At 45.2% G+C, this 14,655-nt stretch overlaps 1 protein-coding gene across 1 annotated transcript; it reads left to right on the top strand.

Annotated features, from left to right (window-relative positions):
• Nucleotides 1-3,005: 3,005 nt before the first annotated feature.
• Nucleotides 3,006-14,439, top strand: LOC109474899 (malignant fibrous histiocytoma-amplified sequence 1-like). The gene is made up of 13 exons (XM_019775372.1): nucleotides 3,006-4,078; nucleotides 6,526-6,558; nucleotides 6,598-9,981; nucleotides 10,110-10,217; nucleotides 10,428-10,524; nucleotides 10,729-10,806; nucleotides 11,235-11,377; nucleotides 11,885-12,116; nucleotides 12,404-12,595; nucleotides 12,935-13,124; nucleotides 13,481-13,578; nucleotides 13,785-13,856; nucleotides 14,134-14,439. The coding sequence occupies exons 3-13, from the start codon at nucleotides 6,637-6,639 to the stop codon at nucleotides 14,295-14,297; spliced, it is 4,719 nt and encodes a 1,572-aa protein (XP_019630931.1). The 5' UTR covers nucleotides 3,006-4,078; nucleotides 6,526-6,558; nucleotides 6,598-6,636; the 3' UTR covers nucleotides 14,298-14,439.
• The last annotated feature ends 216 nt before the right edge of the window (nucleotides 14,440-14,655 follow it).

Genomic DNA, 14,655 nt, shown 5'->3' with positions numbered 1-14,655 from the left:
TCTGTATTAGAGTAGATTTAGAGCTGTTTGTAATACAAACATGTATATTACCCATTTCATCTGTTCGCCTCTACTTAGCCCGATAGGGCATGAATGTACAATAAAGGTTATTTAACTTATCATCAGGTCGAGGCTTCCCGGTCCAGAAAAGGCAGACTCTCCCTCCGCTCCGTTCACTCATGCTTAAACATCCGATAAAGCGACGTTAGTCCTCACATTAGGGAATTATTTAGCTAACTAGAGAAGTAACATTTGCAAAGCAAATGCATAATGTTTACCTTCGGACATGGTCTGCTCTGTTAATTCTTACTCAAACACATTCACATACATGTACTACTAGTATATGGTGACAGGACCAGAGCAGACCATGAAATTGCAACATGATGTAACCCAACACCAGTCACCATGGTGACAGACGTCAACAAATCATGTCATTGGTCAGGTCAGAGGTTAGTGTTTGGAACAGAAGAGGAGGAAGAAACTGAGTAAAAACAATATGTTTTCCTTCGGTAAACATAATTAGGTAACATGTGAGCTGGCCTAGAATGAGCTTAAACACTCATGGTTGGACTAGAATTAGCTAAAATCGCATGGTCAGACACTGTCCGTGAAACGCGGAAATTACTAGACTAACAACGTTACAATCAATGGGTAAATAACTTTTCTTTCATCTTTATCACAATTCGGTGTGCATGTATATCTGACCTTCATCGACGTACAGTATTTCTAGGATGTTCCTGTGAATAACACATAGCCATACCCATAATATCTTATATATAATCCTAACCCTTATCCTGTAAAATGATGCAAAAAAACTCTAGACACATTGACATCCGCCTAAGCAATTAGCAACAATTAACTATTGAATGGATCATGGAATCCCTAACCCTGCCATTTAAAAGGAGACAACTCTACCTGAGTTAGCACCGATACAGATCAAAGCATTAATATATGTTGTATTGTATTGTATCACATTGTATTGTATTGTATTGTATTGTATTGTATTGCACGTACGATGATTGATGAATAGGCGAGATGCTTTTGAAACCAATGATTGACAGAAAGAGCAGGTCATTCTGAATTTCATACGCAGACGGAAAGTCAACAACGTCACCTAGCACTTATATTGAAACTGCAGCCTACAACCAGGTCTGCTGATACATTATGAAAACGCCGGTAAAGATGTTTGAGCTAGAGAGAACGAAGTTGAAGCCAGCATGTTTCATTTACTCATGTTAACTTGACTATGGTTCCCCATAATAAAATAGTTACATTCAATAAAAAGGGTATGTTTTCAATGCCGTCGTTTGCTTGTTTGTTTGTTTGTTTGTCTGTTTGTGGAAAGCATAATGATCCTCGTACGTTTAGCTCCAGAGAATTTTGGGTCTGTTTCTTTTTCTTCCGTGTTTAATAAGCAAATTAAAGGTAAATATACTAGTACTAGTATGCCTCAGGAGACACCGTGCCGGTCACAATGGTGTTGGTATTTGATTTCATCACGTTGCAAGCAAGGTGACTTCACGATCGTCCTGATTGTGATTTGTAATGATTAAAAGTTATAGACATTAACGTTATATTAGAAAATGTTACAAATAGCCTTATTTGCTAAGATAAGACTTCCATACTTTGAACACCTTGTGTTATTTGGGAACAGAACTGTCATCAACTGATATAAATAGAAGGCGAAGGAACTCTAGTTCATTGTTGTGTTGTTGAATGAAAACAATGCAGCTTGATTCTACCAAGGACATTATATACAGTGTATAATGTACATTGTTCATTAGGGTTATTCTCAGGTCAGAGTGCAAACTTACGGTAAACCAATTTTGAAAAGGAGGATGAAAAAGTCAAACTTAGAACAGCCCCTCACTTTCTGTATATCACGAATCAAAGCGAATTTGAGTTAAATTTGAGTCAAATTTGACCCCTAAACACCCGCGAAAACTGATAACCTACTCCAAAAATGATAGCCTGCTTACCAAACCTATTATAGCTCCCGAGTCCTACATCATTTTGCGGAGAGGATGTAGGACTCGGGAGCTATAATAGGTTTGGTAACCAGGCTACAAAAATGATTGGCTGGTGTTCTGCGTGCTGACTTTCCAGCTCGGAACACCTGCCAACCATGTCCGAACCGACCAACCCCCGGCCCCGAATGGTTTAAACATTTGAAACATTCGGCTGGCGCAGCCTAATTCGAATAGCAGCCGACCTCGCAGAACACCAGCCGACCCAGCCGACTTTGCTCCGACCTACTCCGGATCCTAACCATGGTTGCGGGGCGTTTGCCGGATTGCCTATGTGTTCGTGTGTGTGTGACACTGAGGGCAAAGCGAGGGGAACGGTAGTCTAACGGTAGGTGGCGCTGTTGTCAGGTGCAAAGTCGACGCTGTTGTAGAGTATGGCGAAGCGCGCGAGTATTTGTACAGCTTTCTAAGTGGGGAAAAACTCTTCTTTTGCGGAGGACAGATGCAAGTCCTTTACCCTCCGAATCACTGGTTTCTTTGTAGAGTCAACAGCGATGTTCACTGCGTAGGAATTTAGAGTGTCGGAATCGTACTAATGCATGTTGGCATTAGTGAGTCAACATAGATATCTTCCAAACCGTCCAAACATTACACATGTTAACATTGAGTAAATGTTGACAGAATATTTAAACAGCAATCGTACATGTACTCATTCTAAAAACTCTAGGCATTGCGGAGTTACAACCTGTAAATGGTTGCCGAGTACGTAAGTACGAATTTGACATCAAACAAGCACTATAGTACTAGTATACTAGGATATTTAAGTTAAACTACATTGAAAAGGACCAACATATATAAAGTGACGTCGACGTGATAAATTGGTATATCTCAGGGAAATTGCAGTTCACAAGTTCGCCATTTTTCCCTGTACTCTGCCATCTGGTTCGTTCTTATATTTTTCTGCGAGTTTTCGATCATATGTAATGCTTCACTTTTTACTCATCAATACACGACAAGTAAAATCACGTTTTAGACATGCAATATGAGTTCCCTTTGTGCGTGACACATGTTTGACTAAGTCGGTAATGCAATTTCTGTAATACAATTATAATCACGCTGATGAAACATATAATAGAGTTAGCTCCTGGAACAGTCCTCAATCCTGCATTAATACACGACCCTGTCAGCACAACCAATTTAGATTGCTTGTTGAGTGTGATAAATATTACAATCATATCAACAATCCATGCCGCGATCGCTCTATTTGCGCAGCACTTGCTTGTTGCCGCTTCTTGTAATGCTTAACTTCTAACCTCGTATTCCATAGTGCTATCGGTGAAGCTGGCTTAGATTTCTACTATTCTGTAGTGTCCCATTCTATCTAACTTGAGGCAGCTTGCTGGCTACGATAACGTTTTAACAACGTTGCACGGCACGTTTTAGGTCGCCAAACCAGGCCCACCCATACACATGTAGCTGACGCACCTGTCTCGCTGGCACCGTTGTTTATTTGTTTGTATCAAATTTAACGTCTTTGTTCTCCGTCGCGCGTTGTGTTTCCCCATAACTATTCAGCCTTTTCACGCGAGCAATCACGAGAAGAAAGGACCGCCAGGAGGCCGTGGAACTCTTCCCTCCCCCTATCAACAACGTGAAAACGTTTTTTTCTTACGACAAACGTGTCTTACACTTCATTGTAGTCTTTGGTCTGCGTAGTGGTTGGACAACATTTACTTTCAGCAAATAGGACGCACGTACGGTTACCCGTGGCGTTGTGACAACCCTGGCTGACGGACTGTCAGGTAGTTTTGGCAGCCTGTGTACTCAAGTCACTGTTCTCCTTATACAGTCTCCGTCACGCCATGCCCGTGAATCGCCGCTGATCAGTTCATCCCTCCGCGGCACTACTGGGACTCAAAAGCCGCCAGCTTGACCCTCATTCACCTGACACCGCCAGCCACTCACCGCGTTTCCTTGGCGAAGAAGACCCAGCACCTCGGTTTCCCCGCTAAATCCCAGTCTCCTTTTTCAAAGTTCGTGAGTTTATGGATTAAGAAATGCAAGCAACCCTTATGGAGGCGTAATGGACACAAGAAAGGGAGATTAAGAAGGTATGTATTCTGTGTTTACTTCAATAGATTGGCTAGTTTGTGAATGACATGGCTCACAATGAGCGGTAGCTTGACAACCAGTTTCAGAGCCGAGTGCGTTGAGTCGTCACAAGTCTTTGAGCTTCGTGGGTCTCATTTTAGATCAAGAAACAGCGCCAGAAGCTTCAGTGGCCTTAAAATAGCAACTGATTTGCATCTATGGACGTCGCAGTTCGCTCTGTGTTTCTGGAATATCTGTAAGTTGGCTCTAGCTTGCATCCCCAAACAGTTTGAGGCCACTCCACCGTCTCAACGGACGGCTTGTAATGTCACATACCGTGTTCTGTGTACTTTTAACTGTTGCAGATGTGTAGCAACTAGAAACATCGGGTATGTGACGATCTATACGTTTGTCACTTCTCGTTTGATATAACATTCTCTTCATACGGTATGTTTGTGAAGGTTTAGGAATTTGTTACAGTTTATTTTTCCTACCAAGGCCATGTGCACTTGTCCCATATTCGTTATGGTTACGCCTCGTACACTAAATTCAGCAAGGTGATGTGAAACCATCTGCACATGGAATCTGCATCAATTTTTGTCGAAAACTGAATGTATACGTTTATTGCATGTTCGTGGATGCATCGTGTTGTTACAACGTGACTAGAACTTGTACCGTATGCCCGGTTGATCTCAAATGACCTCCGTCACACTGGAATACAGAATAGCGGCTTATAGGTCTCAAGGTTAGAAGTGGTGGTAAGTTTTGCAAAGCAACGTGAATTTGTTGTGTCAGTCTCAGTGCTGTTGCATGGACAACGAGCAAACATAATGTATCAGTCTAGACATTTTTAGGTGAAGCTCGTATATTTTCCTTTCAGGATACCGTTAACGAATGGAACGAAAAACTAAAGAAACGACATAGTAAACTTAACGTTACGTTCACTAAGTCTTGGACGCTGCTTTCCACAGCTGTGTTTATGTTTCAACCGGAGGCGCTTTTTTCTTAATGGTGAAATAATTGTGATGAAATCATATACAGAAACCACGTTCGCTCTCAGCGCCTTTGTAGTGAGGGCTCTACTATTTACTCTATGTCTACAACGTTGAAAGCGTTACTATGTGAACAGGGAGGGCACATTTTGACCCTGCTGTACCATTCACACGGACTGCGCACTAATTAGTGGGGTACGTCAGAAGATCTAGTTAGTTTTAATGGTCTTTGATAGGCTGTATAGAGATAAGCAAAACGTTGTTTATGGTTAAACCAAGAATCCTTTGTCCGCACGGCATTTCAGTGTTTTGATGCTTGTCGTAGTGAGGAGGGGAAGGGAAGGATTATTATGTATACATGTCACATTTGTGACACCAAAAACGTCGCGGTTCCTTAAAAAAGGTCTCGACGCGGATTTACTTACACTCCGAACTTAAGGTTTACGTGGGTTGTAAGCGTGTCATGGTTTTGTTGACACATTCCGTGGGCTAAGTTTTGTTCTCCTGAATGCCTCCCATTGTAACGCGATATTACTTTTTCCGACAGGAGGTTTGGTAACCTGTCACAGACGTGTGTTTGTGTACGTCAACGCAAAAAAAGTTGCCAGCGAACCTCACGTACTATGAGCGTCCTACGTCCTTCAATTTTGGCCAGGAAGAATGAAAATTTGTCCCTGTGTGGTAGCGTTTTCGAGCAGTGTTTAATTATTTCCCGGGTGAGACCGCTGATTCAATGAGTGTTGTTGGTACAGTGATCTCTTGTTTGGCACTGGCCACCGCTAGGCAACAGGTAAACCAATGCTCGGAGTTTTCTGGTGCTGGTGTATATGAAACCGGTCTTTTCACAAGCGTACAATCGACGGGGGCGCGATAGACATTATGGGTCACTACTAATCTAAGGAAACCTCAGCAGTGGTGGGTTGGTGGGTATTGTTGTTGTTTTCTTGTCCGAACTTTTCCACACCTCATAACAAACGACGATGCAGCTTCGCGTTGGTAACTCGATGTTACTTGGTCGTCATAAAGGCTTTATGGTGCTTATCTTGTGTTACACCGGCTGTCGTTCATGTCATCACTTGGTCAGGGGAAAGATTATGAGGCTAGCTGTACTTTGTTTCTCTCAGTATTACGTTTTTTTTTGTTGCTTCCGGACAATCTACGAGTATACTAGTAATGTTTGAGTATAATGCGCTAGTCTTAGTGATGATTGTTCATTTGCCTTGCCCCGTCTAGTTGAGCTAGTAATACTAGTATCAAGTACTAGTATGTTGGGGGGGGGGGTCAACATTATCAAAAGCTATATCATGACATAATCATAGAATATAAACAAGGTAGATTATATTCTACAGTCTCTAGTTTCTACTCATAACCAAAGTACTCTTTTTTATACTGTCTGATAATTCTGTGACGACATATTGACACTGGTGGGATTATTTTATACAATATGATTAACTCTGCTATATCTTTCTTTTCAGAAATGCTCCATCTAAGGGTGATTACAAAATGTATTCTTTAGACAAAGCAACGAAGAAGTGTGACTGGAAAAGCACTTAAAAGTCAAGTAGTCTGACAGCAGTCATTTCGAAATGGCCGCTCTTGACATGATGACGCCGCAGCAGACTGTGGCTCCGGCCATGAGCCTGACCATGGGAGACATCGCGTCCAGAGTGTCCTCGGACGACACCGGCAAGAGAGAGATGAACCTGTGCCGGTGTGACCTGGTCACCGTGCCCCTCCAAGTCTACCAGTTCAAGGACGTCGTGACCTTGGACTTGAGTTACAACAAGATCGCGAGGATCACGCCAGACATTGCGGACATGAGGTCGCTCGAGGTTCTGCTGCTCAAAGAAAACCTCATCAAATCTCTGCCGTTAAAGATGGCTTCCCTGGTAAAGCTCCGACGCGCTGACCTCTCAAACAACCGTCTAGTCAAGGCTGTACCTGAGGTCCTACTTGGCATGAATAACCTGGAAGAGCTGGACCTTTCCGGGAACCAACTCACGACGTTCCCGGAGAAGCCGAGGCTGAAGAGAGTCACGAAGTTAAACTTGGCTCGGAACAGGTTCGTGTCCTTTCCGAAGGCAGTCCTGGGCATGCGCGCTCTGATTGAACTTGACGTCTCGTTCAACACCATCAGGGAAATGACGGACGACGAGGAGTGCCGCATGAGGTTCCTCAAACGACTGGACGTGAGCCACAACGAGCTGCCCTTTCTACCTCGGTTCATACTTGACCTCAAGAGTCTCGAAGTCATGGACGCTTCGGCCAACAAACTTCGCAGGGTATCGGACGGACCCTGTCACCTGTCAAAACTCAGAAGAATCAATCTTTCTCAGAACGAGTTTCAGTCTGTCCCCAAAATCGTATCTCTACTGAAAGGAGTCGAGGATATCGACATTTCGAACAACCAGATGGCAGACTGGATCGTAGAGGGCAAAGTCTACGGTGCCACGAGCGTCAAGAGACTCAAAATGGCGGACAACAAGTTTGAAACACTTCCTGAAATTGTAGAGAAGCTAGAGAGATTAGAGGTCTTAGACGCGTCGAACAACGCGATCAAGGATATGCCCTACGAGTTGGAGTGTAGCAAGCGTCTCAGGAAGCTGAACCTGGCCGGTAACAAGTTCGTGCAAATCCCTGCAGTTGTGCTGACCCTCGTCATGTTGGAGGAACTGGACATGTCCAACAACCATATCGCAGACGTGGCAGACGAGGAGTGCCTTATGAAGAGGTTGAAGAAAGTAAACATTGAACGGAACTGTCTAACCTCTATCCCTGCGTTTCTCCTCCAGAGGAGCAAGTTGATAGAGCTGGACATTTCGGACAATAAGTTGTTCACTACGACTCCTACCGGTCAGGCACCGAAGTGGGGGAAGTTGAAGACCCTTTGTCTACAGAACAACTTCCTGAGCTCCATCTCTGACCTGCTGCCCAACATGGCGGAGATACAGGAACTAAATGTCAGCAACAACAACTTGAGCACTCTGAAGGGCATCAAGGGAAGAAAACGTCTGAGGAAGGTCTGGCTTCGTAACAATCAATTCGAGGCCTTTCCCAAGGAGCTGACTCTGCTACATGAGCTCGAAGAACTTGATCTGGGAGAAAACGACATCGACTGGCTGCCCGTGGATTTGAAATACCTGTCGAAACTCCGAGTTCTTCTCGTGGACGGTAACAACATTGAAGCCCTGCCTAACGCCATCCTGGAAATGGCGGGACTGGCAATGATCACAGTCAAGGACAACCCCCTCCGTCAACCCCCCATAGATGTCTGCAACGAAGGTCTGCCGATGATCTACGAGTATGTGACGGAGATGAAGAGAACGGGGATCGCGCAGATGCCTCATCACAAGGTGGTGGTCCTGGGAGCACCCGGATCAGGGAAGTCCAGCTTAGTGCGGACACTTCTGCAGAGCGAGTCTCATCTCACGGGAGAAGAAGACGAACCCTTCTACCCAGAGAACCCCACCGTCCCGGAGAGTCACATGTGGACGTTTGACGAGTTCGAAGTAGAATTGGTGGACACCAGCGGTTTCGACTTCTTCACCGACCGGTTGGTCATTCCAAAGAACGCCTTGTACCTGGTTCTGTTCAACGCACACGAGTACGTCAGTGCCAAGTACAGGCAGGCCATCGGAAACTGGCTGGAGCTCCTGAACGCCCGCGTGCCGCAGTGCCGCGTCCTCCTTGTCGGCACCCACAGTGACTTCTGCACCGCCAAAGACTTCGCCGCGAAACACGTGGAAATCATGGCGCGCATCCAGCAACAAGAGCAGCACCTCATCTCGGAACTGCAGACCAAAGTCAAAGACATCAACGATGCTATGAAGAGCCACAGTAGGCTGGAACCGTCCAATGAACTCTACGGCTTGAACAGGGAGATGCTGTTGGAGAGACGGCAGGAGCTGGAGCATTTCATCCGCAATCGCTGTAGCCTCCCGAGCAAAGTGTTCGCGGTCAGCTCCTCGCCGGAGCTCGCGGGTCTGGACGACCTAGCAAACGAGATCGTCGGCTTCATGATGAAGGAGAAGAAGCCAGCCAACAGCGAGGCCTTCCCGGTGCCGTGGTCGTGGAGAGAGCTGTACACCGTCCTGAGGAGGCACGGGGAGGGTAGGCAGGTGATGACGTGGGATGAGGTAGAGGAAGTTGCACGGGAGCTGACAGGGCTCAGCGGACCAAAGCTGGAAATCGCGATCCGGTTCCTTCACCACAGGCGGGACATCTTCTGGTTTGGTGCAGAGATCGAGTCTCCTATCCTGAGCGACTTGCTGTTCCCCAACCCCACACAGTTCTTCAAGGTCATCAAGGTCATCCTCCTGTTCCTGCTCAGAGGTGACATTGAGAAGCTCTTCGACTTCAACCACCCACGCTTCCGGTCAGCTGGCGTCCGGAACATCAGTGAAGACGACTTCGAAGACCGTAAGGCCGACTTCCTGAAACACGGCATCCTCGACGAGACGATCCTGCGCTTCCTGTGGAGCCAGTTCGGCGATCTGTACGGGGACATCCTGTCAGGTGTCATCGCCGTCCTGCAGCATCTCGGCCTTTGGTACATCACGACCAGCCGAACCGACAACAGAGTCATGCACGTCCCGTGGTACTTCTCCGACGATGCCAAGGCGACCCACTACGAGCTGTTCTGGCCTCCGAGGGCACCGGAGGACACCGAACAACTCACCATCATCTTTGGCTTCAGACAGTGGTACCCAACGGGCTTCTTCGAAGCAGCGAGCGTCTGTATGCAGGAGTACATCGATCCAGTGGCTACCCGCGCGGACTGGAAGGATGGGGTCTTGGCGACGACTCCCTCCCGCATGAGAGTCTACTTGGGCCGCAGGGCAGCCGAGACCTCCGCGGTGGTGGAGCTGGCCATGCGAGGGGACAGCTTCGAGATAGACACCATGTGGACGGAAATCCTCAGAATCTATAGGGTAACTTTTCCTCATTATACTACTTTATACATACTTTATGGGTTTATTCTTTTGTCTACTTAGTCAATAGTAATTTCTCAGGGAGCATAAAAATTGATCGTGCTGTGGCCTTTTTTGTCGCTTTGCAGGGGGTAGCTGCTCTGCTGACCAGCTGGCCAGGCCTGAGGTACGATGTCTACCTGGTCTGCCCTCACTGCGTCAAGCGCAACATCGACATGCCGCACATGTTCTACAAGGTGGGTACAGAGCTGCATGTTCTTGTTTGTGCATAACCCTAACACTAACGGTTTGCACGTCCATACAGTGTATGGGCATGATAAAGAGAAATCTTTCTTTTTATTTACGATGTTTATTAATTCAACCAATCTGAATCAACGTTGTCATCTTCCCATCGCTACGAATGATGTCAACCAATCTAAACACTTTTCTTCCGATCCTCTATTCAGGAGGTTCTCCGCCAGCCTCGCGGTAAGAGGCGCGTGATCTGTCCCAGGGCAGCCGGAGGCTTCGTGGACGCCAAGCTCGTCTTCCCACCGGATGAAGGTAAATAAATTCTAACTACTATCTCAGACTTCATAAGCTTATAAGACGAAGGCCATCTCTACTCACGCATCTGCAATGGAATACCTCCAAACTATATCTTCCATATGTATTAACCTCATACCATATTCTTTGTAATTTATAATAGTTGAAGAAAATATGTACCTATCATGTGTTAACGTTTTTTTTTTCTTTCCTCCTTGTCAGAGACGGGAGGTCTGAGGAGATACGTGGTCAACACACCAAAGACTCCTGCTGCCGACATCAAACCAAAGATGACCACAGGTGGGTAACAATATGGTTTCTTATAAGATGCACCACCTTCACAACGTATATAAGATGAAAATAGCATAGCATGAAACATATACATGTATTATCATGGTATACGTATACTATTACTAGTTGGTGGAAACAAGACCAGATCAAGATATGTGTCGTTACTAATACTAGCAATCATTCTACAATCTCTATCATCGATAGTGATAGACTAGTAGGTTGGTGCTTCTGCCAACATCAGCTTTGTCACAAAATGTTTATCATTAGGAGGGGATGTGTAAACAGGAGTCAAAGGAACCATTGCATATATAGTAACTCGACTTTCAGAAGGACCTTGTGTGTTTTCTAACGTACGACGAGCTTTTAGAGAATCGCTCGTTTTTATCTGACGCTATTGCGAATAGAAGTGACATAACCTACCTGCGTCATGTCCATAGTGATCCCACAGTTGGATCTGGGCAGTGGTGTGGAGGTTGTCCTACAGCCAGACCCTCTGCCGTCCCTCCTGCCACTGACGGCGGCTGTCGGGGAGGACAGGTACCGGGAGATCCTCATGCAGCACCGCGCTACCATCATACAGGTGGGTATCTATAGGCAAGGCGTTTAAGGGACAAGAAGCTGGTGTTACCTCGCTTACCACGTAGTGCGACGGAGTAGTGACTGGCTTTGAAAGTCAGTGCTAATGATATCTCCGTGCCAAAGCCTGGAGATTGAGCTTAATGCATTTCTTGAAAACTTAAAGAATATTGCAAATATAGAAGGCGTTTCCTAGAATGAGTTAGGTTAACAATGAACGATCTCTTGAAAGGATTGAATGGACAGAACTTATGAAAAGAGTTGAAAGGATAATAATAGTTAGACGCCATAGAGAGTAAAAATATGTAGCATACGTCGCTGGTAATTAAAAGTTTGTGGTTATCAACATGATGTTAACTTTGATATAAATGGAGAGATGTATAACAATATGTACGCTCACCGTATGGAAACCTATACTTGTTTAGTGCTTGTCCAGCATGCAACATTTGGAGCGAACACAATGTTAAACGACGATAGATCTGAGACTGATTCACTTACCTTCGTCCCGCAGGACCTAAACGTTCGGCCCCTACGAGACTACCTGGTCCAGAGGAAGGTCCTGAAGCCGGCTGAGTTCCAGGTTATCCTGACGGAGCTGACCAATCAGGACGAGGCTGCCAAACTCATCCACATGATCATGGCGCGAGGACCCCGGGCCTTCAACGTTTTCTGTGCCGCCCTGCAGCGGTGCGGCTACCCGGGACTGGCAGCCAAACTACTCAGGCCAATCGCCACCAAGACAGGTATATTCCATCATATTTGATCCATTTGTACATTGTAAATACTGCCATCTAATTTTTTAGCTCATCAAACATTCTGTTCATGGTGTTCACTTATATGACGATGTCGTCATGGTGCATGTTTGTAGACGACACAGGCACTCGCTATAAAATTTTACATTGTTCCATATTAACTGTTGCTAGTTACCTTTCAACATAAGTATTTACTTTCCACACTGCTATAGTCATTGGCAGATTTCTGACATATTTAAAAACCCAATAACAACCCGCACGATTTTGTCTGCTCACAGAGCTGAAGGTCCCCTCCGTGCGTCTGAAGGACCAGCAGTCGTCCCTGGCGTCCATGTCCGGCTCCGTGAAGGACCTGTCCCTGGGCGAGTCGACCATCTCCCCGGGGATTTCCAGCAGTGTCCACGCCCCCAGCACCATCGGCCGGCTCCCCATGGTTAACGACTACGTCGCCAAGTCGTACGACGACAAAGGTTCGTGTCTAAGCTATTTTTTTGTGTTTCCAGACATCGAATAAAAACATACTCTGTGGATACCAAAGAATTGCATTCTTGCAAGGCCAAGTGCTCTCAAAACGTGTCCATTCATTTGGCAAAATTGGTGACGGAAGTCACTGCAATGAGCTATACATGATTCTTGGTTTGGTATTCACATATTTCAAGTCCATTGGAGCTTTGAAACAATTCCCGCGTCGCCAAGTCGTACGACGTACAAATGCTCGTGTCTGTATTCTATAACTTAATGTAGGTTTCATACGGTCTTTAAACTAACGGACCTTTGAACACATTACTAATGTTTTTTTTAATTTGTAGGTATAGAGGCTCAACACAAGCTGGCCCTACAGCGTCACCGCCTGACTATCATACGTCACCTGGACGTGCGCGACATTCGGGACTACATGCTGAAGAACCACGCCATCAAGGAGGCAGACATGGCCGCCATCTTGACACAACTCACCCGACAGGACGAAGCCGCCAAACTTGTGGACATTCTGAGCCAAAGGTGTGTGTCGTTACTTTGTGTTTTATCATAGTTGACAACACCCATTTCTTCGAAGGCCTTTGACAACGTTGACCCTTCACTGATGACTGTAAAATTTTGAACAAAAATCCAGTTAGGTTTAGTACATGACACTCCTGTCTATCAAGTTTGAGCAGCAGTTTGTTAAATGTGTAGGAAGAACCACCTGTGCACATATCAAAATTTGTCGTTGTCATCACAATGGTGCTAACCACCACACTGTGTGACATCAGGTTATGGAGTTGTTTTCTGAAACACTGACAATTAACATGTTGAGGTATCTTCATTACTAAAGGCTATATTATAATACAGATTAACATTGATTGTATTACCTACAGACCCGAACATGCCTTCCCGATATTCTGCAAAGCACTCCAGAAGTACGGATACCCAGCGTTAGCAAGACAGCTGACAAGACCCACCCATCTACCGTCAGGTAAGTGAGAAGAGAACAAACTCTGATGTCATCTGTTACCTTAAGACTCAAAATATGGAGATGGAAAATATTACTATATTGAGGAATATTCCACAACACATGCACGCACGCATGAGCGAACACACATACATACACTTGCATGTTGAATTGAAATAGGATGTCAAAGAATATTCTTACCCTTAATTTCTCAATCATTCATTTCTCAGTTCGAGCTCGCCCAATGAGAGGACTACCTCCACGTGGAAGGCACTATGGAACACTACCCCCATGGGGCAATCGTAAGTTCATCTCCATTGCCATGATTTATATGATCCTCTAGTCGAATTCATTATGAGCATTTATAGTGCAAACTTCCTCTTCAAGATATAAGGTTATGAATATTACTGAAACGACAGAGTAATCTTAAGTACTAGTAGATAGCAAAATGACAACATTTCCCTGTTGTCGAGTCTATTCCAGGAATGTTATTCAACAGTATTTCTGTTATACATTGTGTAGTCATCTTGTTTTCGTTGGGATCTTGTCTAACAATGTGTATCGTGTAATCCCTATCAGGTAAGAAGGTAAACATGGGAGCGAGGGCGATGCCATTCCAAGCCAGCCTGGGAAAGAGACGAGGTGGTGGCAGCATCACCCTGGGAAGACTGCCCCCGATCGACAAGACTAGCTCCTCCTGGGAGACGGTGACCTCTGCTGATGTCATGGACATGTCACACTAAATAACCCTCCATTTGTCCTCTGGCAAATAACTGTAACCATTTCATGAAGTTTTTATAGCTAATGAAACACGTACATGTTGAAGAAGTACTGGTGATGAATGAAAAAGGCAAGGCCATTTAGAGGACATTGAATGGCAAGGCCATTTAGAACAAACGCTATTCCATTGTTAAGAAGTGTAAGAAGCCATATTGTAGTCCGGGATTTAGTGCTCAAGGATTATTTGATAATGTGTTGTTCAACACAATGCCTCAAGCCATTTAGGTTTCGACAATAGTATCACCATACTTGAGACTGCTTCATGTTCGAATGACCAGTCGACCCTTGCCTATCAATGGCTATATATTGGAATTTATGTAC

This window comes from Branchiostoma belcheri, unplaced genomic scaffold, assembly GCF_001625305.1.
Source record: "Branchiostoma belcheri isolate BF01 breed outbred unplaced genomic scaffold, Haploidv18h27 scaffold32, whole genome shotgun sequence".
Lineage (NCBI taxonomy): Eukaryota > Metazoa > Chordata > Leptocardii > Amphioxiformes > Branchiostomatidae > Branchiostoma > Branchiostoma belcheri.
Note: the sequence above shows the minus strand (reverse complement) of the source record. Positions and strands in the feature narration are given on the sequence as shown.